Below are 22,772 nucleotides of genomic sequence, written 5' to 3'. Positions count from 1 at the left end.
ACCAGCCACATACGAACAAGGGCCAGTGGGGAATGTCGCAGTCCAGGCTTAGCACAGTTAAAAGAGAATGCACAATGTTTGATTATTTAGTTTCTCAGCTTGATGTAAATATGTGGCTGACATTTTCAATATATTGGATTCAGAAGAGCAAAACAAGTACACACTCGCAAATCAAAGACTTTTGAGGTTAAATCATGAAAGTGATGACAGGCAACTTGCTTGCGTGGCTTGAATTTGGTATAATGCAACGCAGTTGTTAACTTCAAACATTATGGCTGGATAAATTGCGGAGATCGATCAAATATAAACAGGATTTTTGTTCCTTAACATCAGTGGTTGGTAGGACTGGCACCGCGCTTAGGCAGGACCATTGGCAGTGGGGAGAGTGTGCTGTTAGATATTTCAACCTAACGCTCACAATGTCAGAGCAACTGTTGCACCCCTCTACTGCGCAATGCATGCTCGTGAACGAGTTACAGTGGCGCAGATTTGTCAGAGATGGACTGCACAGTTCGGTGATCAAACTTTGTCAAGGATGCGTTTGTTTGCCTGGAGTGAAAAGTTCAAGGAAGGACGAGAGTCAAGCAACCATCACAAATGACCTACAGTTCCGTAAAGTGTGTTCCAGAAGGGTCCCTCACCTTTTGACCAAAAATCTGAAGTTGACAAGTTTGTAGCTTTATCAGAGGCTTACAGCAAGGTTTGCAGAAGAAGGTGATGTATTTTTGAGTCGGATCGTCACCTGCAACGAAACACTGATCCACCACTACAGTCTGGAAAGGGGAGGCAGCACCAGTGGAAGCCAAGACTTGACTATCAGCTGGCAACTGTTTTTTGATCAGCGAGGCATTTTTCATGAGCGATGCACAATCAATGCTGCTTACAACTGCTAGCTGTTGAACAAGGCGAGGGTTGCATATCACCGCAAAAGACAACACCAGTGGATTCGGCAATGTGCGGCCCCATACTGCAGCTCTAACTGTCTCCAAGCTACAGTACTACACTTGATCATCCTCCTTACAGCCCAGACTTATCACCCGGCCGGATTGCTTAAAGAAGCTCTAGGAGTGCAACGATTTGAAGATAATGAGACTTCATGTGCAAGTGGCTGGTGACGCACCCTTTGTTTTTTACGATGAGGGCATCAAAAACTGCCCATACACTGGGACAAATGCATTTCCAAAGCTTGAAACTATGTGGAAAAATAAAGTGTAATTGCCTTGTGTTTTTCAAGAAATGAATTTAAATGAAAAATAAAATGCCTTTTATTTTGATTCCCCCTCATACCTGAGTCAGTAAGGAATATTTTACTCATTTCAGATGAAAGCCTCCATAAATCAGCCATCATGACAAATAAAATCACGGACTTGTCAATCCTCCGTGATGTTTATGACGTTAGGAAATTGGAGGCTACAGATGGCATGCCAGTCAGAATCACTACCTAAGGAGTTAGTTGCCACAGATCTCCTAGTTACAACTGTGGAGGTAGCCAGTCTCGCCGCTACTTTCATCACCATTTTAGGAAATAATGTCGCCTCAGAAGTGTGAGCAGGATTCAGAAAACTCCAGGGTGCCGACAGTGGGGCTCATGTACCAATAATACCAGTCTCGAAGCAGAACATTCCAAAGGATCCTAATGATTTCAAGTTGTATGCTGCCAATGGAACAGAGATTCCTACTTTTGGTATGAGAATAGTGACCATCAGTTTTGGGAATTCACATGGCCTTTTACAGTAGCTAAAGTGGGTGCTGACTTTTTACATCATTTCAAGTTACTCGTTGACAGTGTTTAATAGATGATAACACAAAACTATAATAAAAGTAGTCTAGTATCACTGAAAGTAATGTTGTCATTACTTCGTCAAAGCACCCAGAATTTTCAGACATTTTTAGCATGTATCCAAATATCACCAAGCCCAGTCTTTTCCCAAGTAACATCAAGCATGATCTAAAGGACAACTCAGCTAGCAATAGACAAGGAAGAATTTGAATTCATGCTGAGCCATGGTATAATTCGATGGTCAAATTCTCAGTGGCCTAGTCCGTTACCCTTAACACCGAAGAAGGTTGGCGCGCTGCATCTGTGGTGACTTCTGCAGACTTAGTTAGCAAACGATACCTGATCGATACCCTATTCCGAGGATTGAGGACTTTCAGCATTTCCTGCAAAACAAGAAGATCAATTTCAAATTCCGGTCACTGAAAAAGACAAACCGTTTGGTCTTTGCAAGTTCAATGTGATGCCATTTGGACTCACTATATTCCAACGTTTTATCTGAGGAATGGAAGTAGATAATTGTCTAATCACTTCATGTTCTGAAGAAAAGCATGTACAGCATCTCAGATTAGTGTTTGAACGATTGAATAAGCATGATCAATCTATTAACGTGTCCAAGTCCGTTATCGGTGTAGAAGAACTAGAATTCTTAGGTTACCTTATAATATCGCAGGGAACCCAGTTTCTACGGTAGCTGTGAAGGCCCTTCAGGAACTCTGAAAAGTGGTGGCAAAAGGGGCTCTGGTTAAGACGCAGCAGGTCATTATGCTACTTAGAATCCAGAACGGGTAAAAAAAAAAGAAAAAAAGAAAATAAATAAATGCAATGTAAATATTAATCTTATACCAGTTGTATAGTATCATTTGAAGTAATTCCACATACTGTATATCAGTTGACTATATTTGTAAGTAGTACAGGAGATATTATAAGTAGAATTTTGTAAACAATATAAATTTATTAAGGATGAGCTGTGTGTTTAATAGAAAACATTGTTAGCATAAATTGTATAATATTGTATTATAGGAAAATTTTCTTCTCTTGTTAATTTAATATTTAGTACTTGACAATAATGTATTTTAGTGTACCATTTGCCACCGAGGTAGACACCTCATTTGCAAATAAAGAGATTTTTGATTTTTTGATAAAAAAATTGACGTCATTGTAGACACAAACTATTCAAATGATTCAGATCAACTTGTACAAGTGATACCTCGCGAATGCTGCTGAGACTCAAGCTGTTCTACACAAGTATATAAAACGAGCAGGAAAACTTGAAAAATGAGAAATTCAGTGGACACCTGAAGCAGTTAAACCATTTGAGAAATGTAAATGGGACCTAGCTGAAGCAACAGTGTTTACACACTAGCCCTTGTGACTGACACTGGTAATTATGCTATTGGAACCATCGTTCAGCAGCTTCAAAAAGACGGATGGAAGCCTGTTATTCGGAAAGGTTGAATGATGCACAACAGTCATACAGCACCTGACTGTCCATAAACATTACAGAAGTTCTTCATTTTGTGATTTATACTGACCGTCAACCATTGTTGCATGTGTTAAAACAAAAGAATGAAAAGGCATCGCCTCGATAGTGACGGTTGCAATATATATTGGAATTTTCAACAGATATCTGTCACCTTACTTGGAAATTAAATGCGGTGGCTGATATGCTTTCAAGGATTGATTCAGTTAGTACTCTCCACCTAGATCAAGTAGCTGATGCCCAAGTCAATGATGCTGAGTTCCTAATATCAAAGAATGGCACTAAATCTTTGAAATTCATGCCCTACGAAGAGGAAAAAGCTTGTGGTGTTATGTCTCGATGTTCTTCACTCAGTTACAACATCGAGGTGTGAAGCAAATGCCACGTCGTTTCATTTGGCCAGACCTTAATGGAAATGTTCGAGCTTATCAACCTGATGATGGTCTATTGGCTCTTTCAGACTGATATACATGGAATAGACTGGATGGAAGCAGTCCCGTTAACTAGCATTACTGTGGAATCGATAGCCAAAGCTTTTTATGAAAACCGGATATCTCTGTCTTCCGACTGAGGAATGTTATCCCCTCTATTACCCTCAGAGTAATGGTAACAGAAAGCTGCCAACAATCCCGCGTGGTCTGTGTGCCAGGTGTGCCAGATACGAAGAATGATTGTTTTTGTGCCCCAACTCCTGTTCCTGTACAAGTGAAAACCAAGATTAATGTATTTGTGCACAAAGACTCGTGTTTGTGTGTGTGGATAGAGTGAAGTTTGTGGAACCTGCTTATAAAGGTCCATTTCCTGTCGTTCATCAAAATGATAAATTTTTCACTGCATTCGTCAAGTCAGGAAATTGTAACATTTTAGTGGACCGATTAAAACCAGCATGCCTGGTATTCGCCGATTTGGTGTTTGAGTTTTTGTTCTAACCTTGACAACAGTGCTATGGATAGGATGTTGTGTGTTTCTGGAAGTAACGAGATGCCTCCGGAGTTCTCTGTCTTGTGTAGCGGGTACACTAAACGCTAACTCCCAGTCGTCGGGAATCTTTCCAGTGTTCCAGATTTCTTGCATTAACTGACATGGGTTCTTGACCGTTTTGGGGCTCGATGTTTCCACAGTTTGGCCATTATCGAATCTTCACCAGCTGCTTTGTTGTTCTTGAGCTTCTTAATGAGATTTGCGATTTCTGCTTCATCTCACGGTGTTGAATCTGTGTTCTTTTAACGTGTTTCTCTTGTGGTACTGGGAATTTAAGTAGGTGTTTAAAGTATTTGACCAATAGCTGGCAATTTGTTGTGGTAGTGCCATCCTCTTTCTTAAAGCACAAGCTCAGTGGTCGGTATTTAGAGAAGTTCCTCCTAAATGTCTTGTGTTATTCTGTTCTATTGGAGACATCTGCTCTTTATGAAATTTTCTGTTTTCTCCTCTTATAATCTTTGTGGTTGTTTGTCTTTGTTCTTTGAAGCTGTTGTAATCTTCCTGTTTGTTTTTGATCCTTGCAATGTGAGTGATGTTGCCTGTTCACTCAGATGTTAGCATGTATTCTTGAGTGTTGCTGTGTCCTTGGCTGCTTCTACCATGGTCTGCTACATCTGCTTCCATTCAGTTTGTCAGTTCTTGGTTCCTGTTACTGTTCTGTTTCAGCTTTTAAGTGTCAGACCTTAGTACTCTATTGTTTACCGGGCGAGTTGGCCGTGCGCGTAGAGGCGCGCGGCTGTGAGCTTGCACCCGGGAGATAGTAGGTTCGAATCCCACTATCGGCAGCCCTGAAGATGGTTTTCCGTGGTTTCCCATTTTCACACCAGGCAAATGCTGGGGCTGTACCTTAATTAAGGCCACAGCTGCTTCCTTCCAACTCCTAGGCCTTTCCTATCCCATCGTCGCCATAAGACCTATCTGTGTCGGTGCGACGTAAAGCCCCTAGCAAAAAAAAAAAGAATACTCTATAGTTTGTGCATTTCTTACTGTTGTTTGGAATGACTTTTACCTTGATGCTTGTTAAGTAATGATCTGTTGGCTCCTTTCTTTACTTTAACATTCTCGATTTCCTTTTGGCTTCTAGGGAGGTTGCAGCTTGATCAATTTGATATTCCCCTAGTAGTTTGTATGGTGATGCCCACATTGTTTGTTTGCTAGGAAGCTTCCTGAAATGGGTGGACATCAGTTTCAAATTAAAGCACTTACAGAACTCTATAAGCCTTTGCCCATTTTTGTTAGTTCTTCTATGAGCTGGGTTTTCCCCCACTATTTTCTTGTAGGCTTTTTTTCATCCTACCTGAGAGTTAAAGTCCCTTAATAGTATTTTCACATGATTGTTGGGGATTTTTGAAGTCACTGATTCTAGTTCTTTGCAGAATTCATCAAGCTTTTGTGGGTTGGCTCAGTTGTTGCCATTAATTGGAGCATGAGCATTAATGGTTATTGTTGAGACTCTTCCATTGGAGGACTGGAAGGAAGTTTGTAACTGAGTTTAGAATCATTTTGTTGATTACGAAGGCTGTGCCTAAATGTGGGATGTTCTTCATGATTCTTTGCCAATCTTGCCTTTTAGGATTCTGTAGTTACTAAATTCCATTGCAGTATCTTCCATGAATCTTGTTTCTTGGAGTGCCATGATCTAGATTTTTTGCTGGTCCATTACATCAGTGACTTGTTTGAGTTTCTCTGTTTTTAAGAGTGAATTTCTGTTATTGTGCCAAAAGGGTATTTTCATTTAGGTGTATTCAGATTGAATGTGCATGGTGGGAGGAGCCGATGGCCCAAGTGCATTTCTTTTCCCGGCTACCACATCAAGTAGTTTCTGAAAGAAATATTTCCATCATGTGTGTTATTCGAAATTGTTGGCAGAGCCAACCAAGGTCAGCTCAAGCCTTACGGTTCCTCCTTTCCTGAAGATGTGTCCGGTTCACTCTCCCCGCCCTCATCTCCTGTTGAATCGTTCACTACCGATGTGCCGTCCCCCGGGTGGCAGATTCTCAATCTCTTGTCTTTTCGTTTGTAGAACAGAGAGATGAAAATTTTAAAGTTACAGCTATATGTCATTCAGACTCTCAAATTAGATACACAAAGTTCATATGATTGGGCAACAATTTAGAAAATTGAATAATAATTAACAACTTTGAGCCTGAAGCTCCATGAGTGCTACAACAAGGGGACAGATCTCCACACCACACCAAAATACACAATCTTCCAAGAGCATCTTTGCTCTAGGAAACCACTCGCCGAACATTATCACATTATATAGAAAGATCATCCATGCTCTATAATATTTACACCTAGGAACCTTTTTCCAGAAAGGTCCAGACCTATCAAATGCACAACCTACACTTCCGGTCAAAAGTTTTCGATCACCTATCACAACTATGGATTTGTGGTTAAAACAGAGATGTAGTTTTAAATAATCTATCATAGCCCTGTTCTGATACTGGAAGTTCTTGCTTTGTCTTGTACAGTACATTTTATGTATATGTTTCATCTAGTTTAATCACTTGGAGGCAAGACTGTCAAGCCCAGGAACATACTTGAAATGCCAATTGTTTCACATCATTGTGTCTCATATCGTAAGTGTGTTTTCAACCAGTGCAAGAAATTCCAGTATTTCCGTGTCTACGAACGCGCCACAGTCTAGACCAGAACCATGCCTTTGTACATTTGTTTCAAGGTCTGCATATTTTATCCATTTTTTAAGATAAAAACAGAACTGTCAAGTCCAGGAAGGCACTTAGAGAGCCAAGGTGTCTTCGTCACGTGTTCAACAGTGCGTGTGTTTCCAGTGTTACGTGTTCCATGAACACAGGACAGGTTAGGCCAGAAATGCTGCTTGCCATGTATGCGTTGCATTTCAAATTAATGTCTTGCAACCCAGTGATGTTTCTCCAGGCTATCACCTTTGAATTTTCTTATTATGATGATTGTTATCAGGTTCCACTGAATTAATTTTCAACAGGAACTGACGATGAATTCAAGGGAATCGAAACTGGTCTTCTTATAATTCAATGTATTTTTACAATGTGTTGAATGGTGGAACATCCCTCAAACTCTATCTTATTAGTTAAACGTCAACAGGGAAATGAAGATCATAACCTACAATCACAGGTAAATTTAAATACTTCTTTAGTATTAGTCACCTCCTCTATCTCGACATTATTCTTGTAACCAACAATCCTTACATACTGCTGACTGAATACTTCTGCCTTTTGAAGGTCCTTGCATACTCCCCTTGTTCATTAATGATTCCTGGAATATCCTTCTTGGAAGCTGTTTCTGCCCTAAAGTACCTGTTGGTTGTCTTCTTCATCTGTAACCCACAATAAATATGTAGGTGGATGGTCCGCCTAGTCAATACTAAATATTAATTATTTATATTTATTTACATAAGTCTAGTACATGTTTCGGGAATCTATATACATTCCCTTTATCACCTGGTCAAATTAAAATTAAAATTTCTGTACACAAAAAGACCTAATAAAAAGGGGGGGCCCATTAAGAAATCCAAAACTATTGCCAATACAATTTAACATTTTAAAAATCAAAGTGTGGATGCATGGAATTAAATTCCATCTGGTCGAATAGAATAGAGTCTGTATGCATTAAAATATTGAGCACTATGTTCTTGTTGTGGCGTTAGATCACTGTGTACTTGATGATCCCGATGATTTCTTGTAAAATTCAACTGGAGTTAAGAATAAAAGAATAGTGCAAAAACTTGTTGTCATTCCGAAACCATCCATTAATGGGCGTGTTATGCAGCCAGGTGATATGAGCTTAAAATGGTCTGTAAGAGGGAAAAGTAAAATAGAAACTATAATCGGAAGACTATAACATAAACAAAATGAGAATTCAACGCGTAAAATTATTACAACTTACCAATATAATGATACAAGAAGTACGTGAGGCTGTTATATAACTATTAAGGATATATAAAAGCGGGTGAAGTTGTTCGGCGACTGAGTGCGGAGTTGCAGTGGGAGGCACGGTGGATGGACGGAGGAGGGGAGAGTACTGCCCCTGTGTTCTAACGTCATACTTCCCCTCTTACGCGTTTTTCTTCCTTCTCTTTTGCTCTCGCGTATTGAGTCACCAATTTAAACAACTGGTTATCCTCTGCCATGTGCTCGTTAAGGCTATTTTCATTATCAAATTTTTGTAACATGTAAATTTCTAACTTTTCAAGGGTATTCATTTGTTTACCTTTGTTTAGTGGGTGTAATAGAACCATGTCCTGTTCAATATTAGTGAAGTGATGGTTATTTTTCGTGCATGTGTTCACACATAGCAGATTATCTAGAATGTTTTTTTAATACACAGTAAACAAGGTTTTTATTTTCTCTAGCTACTGTTACTTCTAGGTAGTTTAGACTTTTATTATCTTCCGATTCAATTGTAAATGTTATGTGTTTATCTAAGTTGTTTAACTGGTCTAACAGCTTGTTTGGTTTGAGGTCCTGTTCGTTAATGATAACGAATGTGTCATCAACAAACCTCAACCATAAATCTAATCCTCTTTATTTTAACGACTATTTTATTAGATTCCATGTGGTCCATATATATATCCACAAGGATGCCAGACACTGGTGATTCCATGGCCAACCCATTAACTTGTTTATACACGTTGTTATTAAAAGTAAAAAAGTTGTTTTCTAGTGTGAACGTTAATAAGTTGATGAATTCGTCTATCTCTACTCTACTCAACGGGCTGTGTGTATTCAAGTTATCTTTAACAATGTTAATAGTTTCCTGATTATCGGATCATCAAGTACACAGTGATCTAACGCCACAACAAGAACATAGTGCTCAATATTTTAATGCAATCAGACTCTATTCTATTGTCTTTTGTCGTATTCGACCAGATGGAATTTAATTCCATGCATCCACACTTTGATATTTAAAATGGTAAATTGTATTGGCAATAGTTTTGGATTTCTTAATGGGGGCCCCCCTTTTTATTAGGTCATTTTGTGTACAGGAATTTTAATTTTAATTTGACTAGCTGATGAAGGGAATATATATAGATTCCCAAAACATGTACTAGACTTATGTAAGTAAATATCAATAATTAATATTTAGTATTGACTAGGCGGACCATCCACCTACATATTTGTTGTGATCAAGTCAATACGGATCAAATACCGGCCAGACAGGGTGCCCTTATCTTTTGGAGCCGTATTAACCCTGGCTTTTAAAAATGAGGTGTTACTCCTCCTCCTCCTTTGTCAACAAATTATTTTACGAACATTCCTAAAATCGGGCTGTTACGAGGCTACGTATTGCTATCTGCCTCAGTGCCACTCAATCACTGTTTTTCCTATGGGAGAGGTATATTCTTTTTGAAATTTACAGATATTCTACTTTTAAAAATGCAGCTGATAATTCTGGTTAAAGGGGTTTAATTTAATGCAGTTTTACCCTATACACACATAAAGTATTTGCCTCAAATAACGAGGCATGCTATCAGGGTCACCTTAACTCCACATTTCCGGAGTGGCTTTGTTTTTTAATGAGGTGCACTGTTTCCCACACACAGCTTTAGAGTCACCCCTGCGGTTGGGGAGAGCAGGCAAAGAATTCACCTATGGTATCCCCTGCCTGTCGTAAGATGTGACTGAAAGGGGTGACCAAGAGGAAGCATGAGGAATACCATGGGTTTACAGTAGCAGTGCCCACGGGTATTATCCCCTACCATGATGAGGCTATCCTCACTGGGGTGCTTCAGCATCTGGTTGCAGACACCATGGGTCAGCATTTCAAGGAACACCACAGTTCTGTGATTAGTACCACAATGTGAGGAACACCATGAATCTGTGTTACTTGTGATCAGTATCACTACATGAGAAATACCATGGGTCTATTTTACTAAGTACCATTATGATGGGCTGTACCCCTTAAGACAACAAGCATCCTGCCTCAAAGTAAGTTAGTATATACCATTGTTTTAAGTTTGATCTTGAGAAGGTGGGGCGTTGCGGGTGTCTTTTTGATTTCTAGTCAGTACATTGATTTTGGAATTATTTTTAACTTTCAATATTTTGAGTTGGATCTGCTGATTATTTTACAATCGTATTCATCCATTCGTTCTTCATCATCAAGTTGGAACTCTCGTCAATGGATGAATTGTGAACTTAAATTGTCATTACATTTTGTACCATTAGGGGTCAACGACCTCATCAGCAGTCTTCCTAGGAGAGGCTTTAGTCTTCCCAGCCTTTTTAGATTTGGATGCCTTGGGCTTCTTGGTGGGCGCCTTGGCGGCCTTCTTAGCCTTGGAAGGAGCCCTCGCGGTGGTACTGCTTTCTTCTTCTCAGCAGGTTTCTTAGAGATGGCTTTCCTGGCTGCAGCTTTGGCTCCACCAGCCTTCTTTGCCTTCGGCATGTACTTCTCCTTGGGGGCAGCGGACCGCTTGATGGGGGCTCCGCTGGCCTTCTCTGGCTTGGCAGCCTATGTGAGCTTGAAGGAACCTGAATTTCCCTTCCTTTCCATCTGGACCAGCTCTAAATCTGTTAACAAATTGGATAAATATAATCATTCTGATATTTATAGATTGAAATGTACCAACTGTGAAGCTAGCTACATAGGCCAGACAGCCAGAAGTCTCAATACCTGTTTCATCGAACATATGAACATGATAAAATATAATCGCTTTTTTGCAATGGGAAAACACGCGGTTACTTTAAACACAACTTTCCAATGGGGGACTAGATCTGAAAGTCTTAATAATTACACAAAAATGTACCCTGCTCGATATCGCTTAGGACACATGTGGACTAATCCTAACTGCAGCCTTAACCAAACAAACTATATTTTATACAATGCAGTCATCCCCCTAATTACTCATTTTCTTCCGACACTGACACACGCCTTTTACTTGTGAGTTGATATGGAAATAAACTCCAAGACTGACACATGTCAGTCCCTCGCGAGATGGTATGGAACTGTAGTCCAAGACTGACACATGTCAGTCCCTCGTGAGATGGTATGGAACTGTAGTCCAGGACTGACACATGTCAGTGCTAGATGGTATGGAACTGTAGTCCAAGACTGACACATGTCAGTGCTAGATGGTATGGAACTGTAGTCCAAGACTGACACATGTCAGTCCCTCGCGAGATGGTATGGAACTGTAGTCCAAGACTGACACATGTCAGTGCTAGATGGTATGGAACTGTAGTCCAAGACTGACACATGTCAGTGCTAGATGGTATGGAACTGTAGTCCAAGACTGACACATGTCAGTCTCTTGTTAGATGGTATGGAACTGTAGTCCAGGACTGACACATGTCAGTGCTAGATGGTATGGAACTGTAGTCCAAGACTGACACATGTCAGTGCTAGATCTTATGGAACTGTAGTCCAAGACTGACACATGTCAGTCCCTTGCTAGATGGTATGGAACTGTAGTCCAGGACTGACACATGTCAGTGCTAGATGGTATGGAACTGTAGTCCAAGACTGACACATGTCAGTGCTAGATGGTATGGAACTGTAGTCCAAGACTGACACATGTCAGTGCTAGATCTTATGGAACTGTAGTCCAAGACTGACACATGTCAGTCCCTTGCTAGATGGTATGGAACTGTAGTCCAGGACTGACACATGTCAGTGCTAGATGGTATGGAACTGTAGTCCAAGACTGACACATGTCAGTGCTAGATCTTATGGAACTGTAGTCCAAGACTGACACATGTCAGTCCCTCGCTAGATGGTATGGAACTGTAGTCCAAGACTGACACATGTCAGTCTCTTGTTAGATGGTATGGAACTGTAGTCCAAGACTGACACATGTCAGTCCCTCGCTAGATGGTATGGAACTGTAGTCCAAGACTGACACATGTCAGTGCTAGATCTTATGGAACTGTAGTCCAAGACTGACACATGTCAGTCTCTTGCTAGATGGTATGGAACTGTAGTCCAGGACTGACACATGTCAGTGCTAGATGGTATGGAACTGTAGTCCAAGACTGACACATGTCAGTCCCTTGCTAGATGGTATGGAACTGTAGTCCAAGACTGACACATGTCAGTCTCTTGTTAGATGGTATGGAACTGTAGTCCAAGACTGACACATGTCAGTCCCTCGCTAGATGGTATGGAACTGTAGTCCAAGACTGACACATGTCAGTGCTAGATGGTATGGAACTGTAGTCCAAGACTGACACATGTCAGTCTCTTGCTAGATGGTATGGAACTGTAGTCCAAGACTGACACATGTCAGTGCTAGATGGTATGGAACTGTAGTCCAAGACTGACACATGTCAGTCTCTTGCTAGATGGTATGGAACTGTAGTCCAAGACTGACACATGTCAGTGCTAGATGGTATGGAACTGTAGTCCAAGACTGACACATGTCAGTCCCTCGCTAGATGGTATGGAACTGTAGTCCAAGACTGACACATGTCAGTCCCTCGCTAGATGGTATGGAACTGTAGTCCAAGACTGACACATGTCAGTCCCTCGTGAGATGGTATGGAACTGTAGTCCAGGACTGACACATGTCAGTCCCTCGCGAGATGGTATGGAACTGTAGTCCAAGACTGACACATGTCAGTCCCGCGCTAGATGGTATGGAACTGTAGTCCAAGACTGACACATGTCAGTGCTAGATGGTATGGAACTGTAGTCCAAGACTGACACATGTCAGTCCCTCGCTAGATGGTATGGAACTGTAGTCCAAGACTGACACATGTCAGTCCCTTGCTAGATGGTATGGAACTGTAGTCCAAGACTGACACATGTCAGTCCCTCGCGAGATGGTATGGAACTGTAGTCCAAGACTGACACATGTCAGTCCCTCGCGAGATGGTATGGAACTGTAGTCCAAGACTGACACATGTCAGTCCCTCGTGAGATGGTATGGAACTGTAGTCCAGGATTGACACATGTCAGTGCTAGATGGTATGGAACTGTAGTCCAAGACTGACACATGTCAGTCCCTCGTGAGATGGTATGGAACTGTAGTCCAAGACTGACACATGTCAGTGCTAGATGGTATGGAACTGTAGTCCAAGACTGACACATGTCAGTCCCTCGTGAGATGGTATGGAACTGTAGTCCAAGACTGACACATGTCAGTCCCTCGTGAGATGGTATGGAACTGTAGTCCAGGATTGACACATGTCAGTGCTAGATGGTATGGAACTGTAGTCCAAGACTGACACATGTCAGTCCCTCGTGAGATGGTATGGAACTGTAGTCCAGGATTGACACATGTCAGTGCTAGATGGTATGGAACTGTAGTCCAAGACTGACACATGTCAGTCCCTCGTGAGATGGTATGGAACTGTAGTCCAAGACTGACACATGTCAGTGCTAGATGGTATGGAACTGTAGTCCAAGACTGACACATGTCAGTCCCTCGTGAGATGGTATGGAACTGTAGTCCAAGACTGACACATGTCAGTCCCTCGCGAGATGGTATGGAACTGTAGTCCAAGACTGACACATGTCAGTCCCTCGCTAGATGGTATGGAACTGTAGTCCAAGACTGACACATGTCAGTCCCTCGCGAGATGGTATGGAACTGTAGTCCAAGACTGACACATGTCAGTCCCTCACTAGATGGTATGGAACTGTAGTCCAAGACTGACACATGTCAGTGCTAGATGGTATGGAACTGTAGTCCAAGACTGACACATGTCAGTCCCTCGCTAGATGGTATGGAACTGTAGTCCAGGACTGACACATGTCAGTGCGAGATGGTATGGAACTGTAGTCCAAGACTGACACATGTCAGTCCCTCATGAGATGGTATGGAACTGTAGTCCAAGACTGACACATGTCAGTCCCTCGCGAGATGGTATGGAACTGTAGTCCAAGACTGACACATGTCAGTCTCTTGCTAGATGGTATGGAACTGTAGTCCAAGACTGACACATGTCAGTCCCTCGTGAGATGGTATGGAACTGTAGTCCAAGACTGACACATGTCAGTCCCTCGTGAGATGGTATGGAACTGTAGTCCAAGACTGACACATGTCAGTCCCTTGCTAGATGGTATGGAACTGTAGTCCAAGACTGACACATGTCAGTCCCTTGCTAGATGGTATGGAACTCTAGTCCAAGACTGACACATGTCAGTGCTAGATGGTATGGAACTGTAGTCCAAGACTGACACATGTCAGTGCTAGATGGTATGGAACTGTAGTCCAAGACTGACACATGTCAGTCCCTCGTGAGATGGTATGGAACTGTAGTCCAAGACTGACACATGTCAGTGCTAGATGGTATGGAACTGTAGTCCAAGACTGACACATGTCAGTGCTAGATGGTATGGAACTGTAGTCCAAGACTGACACATGTCAGTCCCTCGTGAGATGGTATGGAACTGTAGTCCAAGACTGACACATGTCAGTCTCTTGTTAGATGGTATGGAACTGTAGTCCAAGACTGACACATGTCAGTCCCTCGCGAGATGGTATGGAACTGTAGTCCAAGACTGACACATGTCAGTCCCTCGCTAGATGGTATGGAACTGTAGTCCAAGACTGACACATGTCAGTCTCTTTGTAGATGGTATGGAACTGTAGTCCAAGACTGACACATGTCAGTGCTAGATGGTATGGAACTGTAGTGCTAGACTGACACATGTCAGTCTCTTGCTAGATGGTATGGAACTGTAGTCCAAGACTGACACATGTCAGTGCTAGATGGTATGGAACTGTAGTCCAAGACTGACACATGTCAGTCCCTTGCTAGATGGTATGGAACTGTAGTCCAAGACTGACACATGTCAGTCCCTCGCGAGATGGTATGGAACTGTAGTCCAAGACTGACACATGTCAGTCCCTCGCTAGATGGTATGGAACTGTAGTCCAAGACTGACACATGTCAGTCCCTCGCGAGATGGTATGGAACTGTAGTCCAAGACTGACACATGTCAGTCCCTCGCTAGATGGTATGGAACTGTAGTCCAAGACTGACACATGTCAGTCCCTTGTGAGATGGTATGGAACTGTAGTCCAAGACTGACACATGTCAGTGCTAGATGGTATGGAACTGTAGTCCAAGACTGACACATGTCAGTCCCTTGTGAGATGGTATGGAACTGTAGTCCAAGACTGACACATGTCAGTGCTAGATGGTATGGAACTGTAGTCCAAGACTGACACATGTCAGTCCCTCGCTAGATGGTATGGAACTGTAGTCCAAGACTGACACATGTCAGTGCTAGATGGTATGGAACTGTAGTCCAAGACTGACACATGTCAGTCCCTTGTGAGATGGTATGGAACTGTAGTCCAAGACTGACACATGTCAGTCCCTCGTGAGATGGTATGGAACTGTAGTCCAAGACTGACACATGTCAGTCCCTCGTGAGATGGTATGGAACTGTAGTCCAAGACTGACACATGTCAGTCCCTCGCGAGATGGTATGGAACTGTAGTCCAAGACTGACACATGTCAGTCCCTCGCGAGATGGTATGGAACTGTATTCCAAGACTGACACATGTCAGTGCTAGATGGTATGGAACTGTAGTCCAAGACTGACACATGTCAGTCCCTCGCGAGATGGTATGGAACTGTAGTCCAAGACTGACACATGTCAGTCCCTCGCGAGATGGTATGGAACTGTAGTCCAGGACTGACACATGTCAGTCCCTCGTGAGATGGTATGGAACTGTAGTCCAAGACTGACACATGTCAGTCCCTCGCGAGATGGTATGGAACTGTAGTCCAAGACTGACACATGTCAGTCCCTCGCGAGATGGTATGGAACTGTAGTCCAAGACTGACACATGTCAGTCCCTCGCTAGATGGTATGGAACTGTAGTCCAAGACTGACACATGTCAGTCCCTCGCTAGATGGTATGGAACTGTAGTCCAAGACTGACACATGTCAGTGCTAGATGGTATGGAACTGTAGTCCAAGACTGACACATGTCAGTCCCTCGTGAGATGGTATGGAACTGTAGTCCAAGACTGACACATGTCAGTCCCTCGCGAGATGGTATGGAACTGTAGTCCAAGACTGACACATGTCAGTCCCTCGCGAGATGGTATGGAACTGTATTCCAAGACTGACACATGTCAGTGCTAGATGGTATGGAACTGTAGTCCAAGACTGACACATGTCAGTCCCTCGCGAGATGGTATGGAACTGTAGTCCAAGACTGACACATGTCAGTCCCTCGCGAGATGGTATGGAACTGTAGTCCAGGACTGACACATGTCAGTCCCTCGTGAGATGGTATGGAACTGTAGTCCAAGACTGACACATGTTAGTCCCTCGCGAGATGGTATGGAACTGTAGTCCAAGACTGACACATGTCAGTCCCTCGCGAGATGGTATGGAACTGTAGTCCAAGACTGACACATGTCAGTCCCTCGCTAGATGGTATGGAACTGTAGTCCAAGACTGACACATGTCAGTCCCTCGCTAGATGGTATGGAACTGTAGTCCAAGACTGACACATGTCAGTGCTAGATGGTATGGAACTGTAGTCCAAGACTGACACATGTCAGTCCCTCGTGAGATGGTATGGAACTGTAGTCCAGGACTGACACATGTCAGTCCCTTGTGAGATGGTATGGAACTGTAGTCCAAGACTGACACATGTCAGTGCTAGATGGTATGGAACTGTAGTCCAAGACTGACACATGTCAGTGCTAGATGGTATGGAACTGTAGTCCAAGACTGACACATGTCAGTCCCTCGCTAGATGGTATGGAACTGTAGTCCAAGACTGACACATGTCAGTCCCTTGCTAGATGGTATGGAACTGTAGTTCAAGACTGACACATGTCAGTCCCTCGCGAGATGGTATGGAACTGTAGTCCAAGACTGACACATGTCAGTCCCTCGTGAGATGGTATGGAACTGTAGTCCAAGACTGACACATGTCAGTCCCTCGCGAGATGGTATGGAACTGTAGTCCAAGACTGATACATGTCAGTCCCTCGCGAGATGGTATGGAACTGTAGTCCAAGACTGACACATGTCAGTCCCTCGCGAGATGGTATGGAACTGTAGTCCAAGACTGACACATGTCAGTCCCTCGTGAGATGGTATGGAACTGTAGTCCAAGACTGACACATGTCAGTCCCTCGTGAGATGGTATGGAACTATAGTCCAAGACTGACACATGTCAGTCCCTCGCGAGATGGTATGGATCTGTAGCCCGAGACCAGCACAAGTCTGTCGTTCTTGAGATGGTATGGAAGAATGCTCCAGGGTAATGCTTCCTGCTTCTTATACCAACTATGAAGTTTCCTCTTCTCAAAATTTCCATGTGCCATATTCACAGGATATAGAGGCTCAGTACTGTGATAATCATCTGACCCATGATCTTATAAGATGGTAAGACTTGTCCCTATGAAGTCTGTTTGCACAATCCATAATAAATATCTGTCCTCATTTTTAAATAACTCACGGGACTTCAGCGCTGTCAAGTAGCTGTCATGAAAATAACAACGTGGGCCCTGTAACTTTCCACTCTGATATAACCACGTATTCTTCTTTTGTAGGAAATTATCATCATAGAGATGTCACAAACAATAACAAAATTCACTGATGACCAACTCTTTTGTAACTCTCTACTACAATGCAATGTTATTAAAATCATTAATTTCCTTGATATTGAAAGCAATGTTAGCCATGCTGTTTTAAGGTTGGGTTCAAGATTACAATTGTAAAAGTTTTAGCTCTCCCTTTCACAGACAACTTGTAGTCAGGATTACCCCACCCCTTTTTCATTCTGGGGTTCCCTCGCTCTGCTTGGTGGAGGCACACCCTAGTTTCACACTTGGCATTCTACACTTTGAGTTACCCCATACTTGCTTTCAGATAGTGAAATGCATGTTCTCTTGAACCCTAGTCCTTGGTTCTTGTCCCTGTCGGCTATAATATGTTTATGATGCGTGTCGAATTGTTTACTACATTTATTTCAGTTGTAGAATGGTGGCCATTGGGTTGAAAAATCGCAGCTCCAAATATAGGCTCATACTCTCCAAGTTGTAGAATGTCGTCATCTAAATACCTTCATGGGGTCATTGTGTTCACTCAACTTGATCAGAAAATATGTGAGGGTTGAAATTCAATGACGGTTGTGTATTATTTGGAAAAATTGACTCAAATATGTACAGTAATTCTAGAATTAAAATATAGGTGCTTTGTAACTGGAAAGATATTTGTCCTCTTCCATAGAACAAAAATCATTACCACCTGTTATTATTTTATAGGTGTGAGGAGGTGGGCTTACACTTCATAGTTGAATACAATTGCTGGGGAAGTACACATCCCTCTTAGATCACTGCATTGCCCACAATCCTTTGCTATCCAACAGCTGGAGAAGGATTAATTACATGGTATATTATAACTACACTATATACTTAATATTTGTCTGTTCGTTGGAGATGAATTCTATTTTAATAAAAATCCACAGCCGCTTTTCAGTTATTAGACCAGGTCAGGAATGGAGTGAATGAAGCCCCATCTAGCAGCGATGGTAGGAAATGTGCCTGCTGCTGAAGCCTGTCACACTTCTTTGGGGCAATGGTCAATTAAAGACAGATGAAATTATATTGGAAAGTGTTGCTGGAATGAAAGTTGACAGGGAAAACTAGAATACCCAGATAAAAACCTGGCCTGCTTTGTCCAGCACAAATCTAATGTGAAGTGACTGGGATTTGAACCACGGACCGCAGCGGTCACTGCCCAGGACGCTGCTGCTTGAGCCGTGGAAGCTCCTATATTTTAATAATAATTACTAATATATCGAATGAGAGGGCCAAACTTTACCATGCGTGTACGTCTAGTCCATTGTTGATTATATTACGCAGGCTAATAACTAAACTAAGTGTCATCTGGGGAAATTAACTCCCAAGTTTAGTGTTAGTTGACTTTCCCCACTTCGTCTTCAAGTTGCATTTGTATAATATATGAGAATTAAAGTGCTTCTAATGGAGCCTTGTTCCTGATATCATATCTGGGGGAAGTGTGTTTTGTGTCCGTGCTCTCTGGGTACTTACAGTATTCCTGATATATATGGGGGAAGTGTGTTTTGTGTACGTGCTCTCTGGGTACTTACAGTATTCTTCATTTCTGTCAATACTTGTACCAGTAGAGTATTTTTAATATGCCACATTTGACCTATTTGTGTTGAGTGCAAAATTCTAATAGTCTCTCCTTCTTGCCATCCATTGACTGGTGATAACATCAGGCAAACTAATGATTGTTGATATTTTGTTGAAGATCTTCAAAGCCTGAGGAATAAGTTTTGTCTTAACAGGTTTATGTGTTCTATATTTTCCAGGAACTTGGAAGAATATCCAAACCTTAATTCACCATATAATGAAGAATCTTCTGTTCAGTCGTATGATAGCATTAATCCTGATCAGGACTACCAGTCTTCATCGATCTTAAGTGAAGTTGAAGAGACTGATAATTTAAAGAAAACTGGTAAGAAAAGTTATGGTTGTTCTGTATGTGAAAAGTCATACACTCGCCCAAGTAGGCTTAGAGCCCACATGCTAATTCACACGGGGCATAGGCCATATTGTTGCCCAGTTTGCGGGGATTCATTCACGCAGCGCAGCAGCCTCAATGTTCATATGCTACTTCATTCAGGAGAAAAGCCACATTCATGCAGTTTCTGTGGAAAGGCTTTTACGCAGCGCAGCAATCTGAAAGTGCATATGCTGGTACATACCGAAGAGAAACAACATGTTTGTAGCACATGTGGGAAGGCATTCGCTCATCAGTGCCACCTTGTCACGCACATGCGTGTCCACTCAGGAGAGAAACCTTTTACATGTACAATATGTGGTAAGACATTTGGGCGTCGAGATTATCTCAAGGTACATATGACAAAGCACACAGAGCAGAAGTGATTTATTTTTCCACTTCCAGTTGATTCTTATAATCACGGATCTATTAGAGCTAATGTTATCCTCTCTTATAACCAGTATATTCACTCACGAACTTGGTCAACGTAGGTTTGGTCTGTTGTACCTAATTCTAAGAATTGGATACAATTAATTCACACTGAATATGTTGAAGAGGCTTAAGTATAGTATTGACACAGAGAACATCACATACGTAAGTCAATATATAATTTTCTTTCCATTACATCTTTCAGGTCAGTGTTATAAGTTTTTGTATTAATGAGATTGATGGCACATCTCAGTAGGTCAGCGTACCTACTCCTTGTAACACATACATCACATACATTACCACAATCGTCTATTTGGAACTAGTCCTGTGACGTCATTTAGTTCTATACCTCTTACTTTTAAATTGTTTGAAACTGAGTCTAACCATTGTTGTCTTGGTCTCCCTCTACTTCTCTTACCCTCCATAACAGAGTCCATTATTCTCCTAACTAACCTATTCTCCTCCATTCGCCTCACATGACCCCACCACCTAAGCACATCTATACGTACAGCTTCATCCATCGAATTCATTCCTAACTTAGCCTTTATCTCCTCATTCTGAGTACCCTCCTGCCATTGACTCAGAGAACATCACATACGTAAGTCAATATATAATTTTCTTTCCATTACATCTTTCAGGTCAGTATTATAAGTTTTTGTATTAAGGAGATTGATGGCACATCTCAGTAGGTCAGCATACCTACTCTTTGTAATACATACATCACATACATTACCATTAGGGATCATTATGCCTTTCAGCATTCAGTCTGCAAACCTCTGTGAATTTACTAAATGTTGCCACAAGCGTATATTTGCAACTAGTGCTGTGGCCTCATTTAGTTCTATACCTCTTATGTTTAAATCATTAGAAACTGAGCATAACCATTGTTGTCTTGATCTCCCTTTACTTCTCTTACCCTCCATAACTGAGTCCATGATTCTCCCATGTAACCTATTCTCCTCCATTCGCCTCACATGACCCCACCACCACAGCACATCTATACGTACAGCTTCATCCATCGAATTTATTCCTAACATAGCATTTATCTCCTCATTCTGAACACCCTCCTGCCATTGTTCCCACCTGTTTGTATGAGCAGTCATCGTCACTACTTTCATGGCATTACTTCTAACTTATGAATAGGATGTCCCGTGTCCACTCAGCTTTCGCTCCCATAAAGTAAAGTTGGTCTGAAAAATGACTGATGTAAAGATAGTTTCGTCTGGGAGCTAACTTCCTTCTTACAGAATACAGTTCATCGCAACCGCGAGCTCACTGCATTAGCTTCACCTTCATTCAATCTCTCTTTCTATATTACCATCTGGGAGAACACACAACCTAAATACTTGACATTATCTACCTGTTCTAGCTTTGTATCACCAATCTAACATTCAGTTTTTTTGAATTTCTTACCTACTGACATCAATTCAGTCTTCAAAAGGCTAATTTTCATACCATACTCATTGCACCTATTTTCAAGTTCCAAGATACTAGCCTGCAGGCTTTCGGCACAATCTGCCATTAAGACCAAGTTGTCAGTGTAGGCCAGACTGCTTACTACATTTCCACCTAACTGAATCCCTCCCTGCTATTTTTTTTCTTTTGGCAGATCCATGTAAACTACGAACAGCAAAGTTGACAGATTACAGACTTGTCTAACCCTGTAAGTGCCTTGAACCAAGAGCTCATTCTACCATCAATTCTCTCTTAAGCCCAATTGTCAACATAAATGCCTGTGACTGATTTTAATAATGTAGATTCAATTCCTTAGTCCCCCAGTATGGCGAACATCTTTCCCCTCAGTACCCTGTCATGTGCTTTCTCTAAATCTATGAAACATTAAAACAGCTGTCTATTCCTCTTGTAGCATTTTTCAGTTACCTCCTGCATACTGAAAATATGATCCTGACAGCCCCTCTGTGGTCTGAAACCACACTAGTTTTCATCCAACTTCTCAACAACTAATCGCACCCTTCCTTCCAAGATGCCAGTAAATATGTTGCCTGGTATACTAATCAGTGAGATACTTCGATAGTTGTTGCAATCCTTCCTGTTCCCTTGCTTATAAATAGGTGCATTTATTGCTTTTGTCCAATCTGAAGGTACCATACCAACACCCCATGCTAATCTTACTACTCTGTGAAGCCATTTCATCCCTGCCTTCCCACTAAACTTCACCATTTCAGGTCTAATTTCATCTATTCCTGCTGCTTTATGACAATGTAGTTTTTTTACCATCCTCTTCACTTCCTCAAGCAAAATTTCACCAACATCATTTTCCTCCTCATGATCTTGGCTGTTTTCAACACCACCAGGATGACTTCCTTTTACGTTGAGATGATGTTCAAAATATTCCGTCCACCTCCAGTGATTCCCTGGGATCTGTTATGAGTTCACCTGAATTACTCAAAACACTGTTCATTTCCTTTCTCCCTCCCTTCCTGAGATTCATTAACACTGTCCAGAAAGGTATCCCTGCTGCTTGACCTAGTCTTTCCAGGTTATTACCAAAATCTTCCCACGACTTCATTTTGGATTCAACAACTATTTCTTCCGCTCTGTTTCTTTCATCAATGTACAAATCCCTGTCTGCCACAGCCCTTGTTTGGAGCCACTTCTGATAGGCCTTCTTTTGATTTTTACGAG

The 22,772-nt window shown here is 41.8% G+C and overlaps 1 protein-coding gene across 1 annotated transcript in view; it reads left to right on the top strand.

The window, feature by feature from the left end:
• The window catches only part of LOC136875825 (gastrula zinc finger protein XlCGF8.2DB), a 110,459-nt gene extending 89,367 nt beyond the window's left edge, over window positions 1-21,092 (top strand). Inside the window, exon 5 of the mRNA XM_067149448.2 lies at window positions 19,507-21,092. Within this exon, the coding sequence (XP_067005549.2) occupies window positions 19,507-20,083 (577 nt within the window). The 3' untranslated portion in view covers window positions 20,084-21,092. The remainder of the gene's footprint in view (window positions 1-19,506) is intronic.
• Window positions 21,093-22,772: the final 1,680 nt, after the last annotated feature.

This window comes from Anabrus simplex, chromosome 6, assembly GCF_040414725.1.
Source record: "Anabrus simplex isolate iqAnaSimp1 chromosome 6, ASM4041472v1, whole genome shotgun sequence".
Lineage (NCBI taxonomy): Eukaryota > Metazoa > Arthropoda > Insecta > Orthoptera > Tettigoniidae > Anabrus > Anabrus simplex.
The sequence above is the reverse complement of the archived record's forward strand: the minus strand, read 5'-3'. Positions and strand labels throughout refer to the sequence as shown.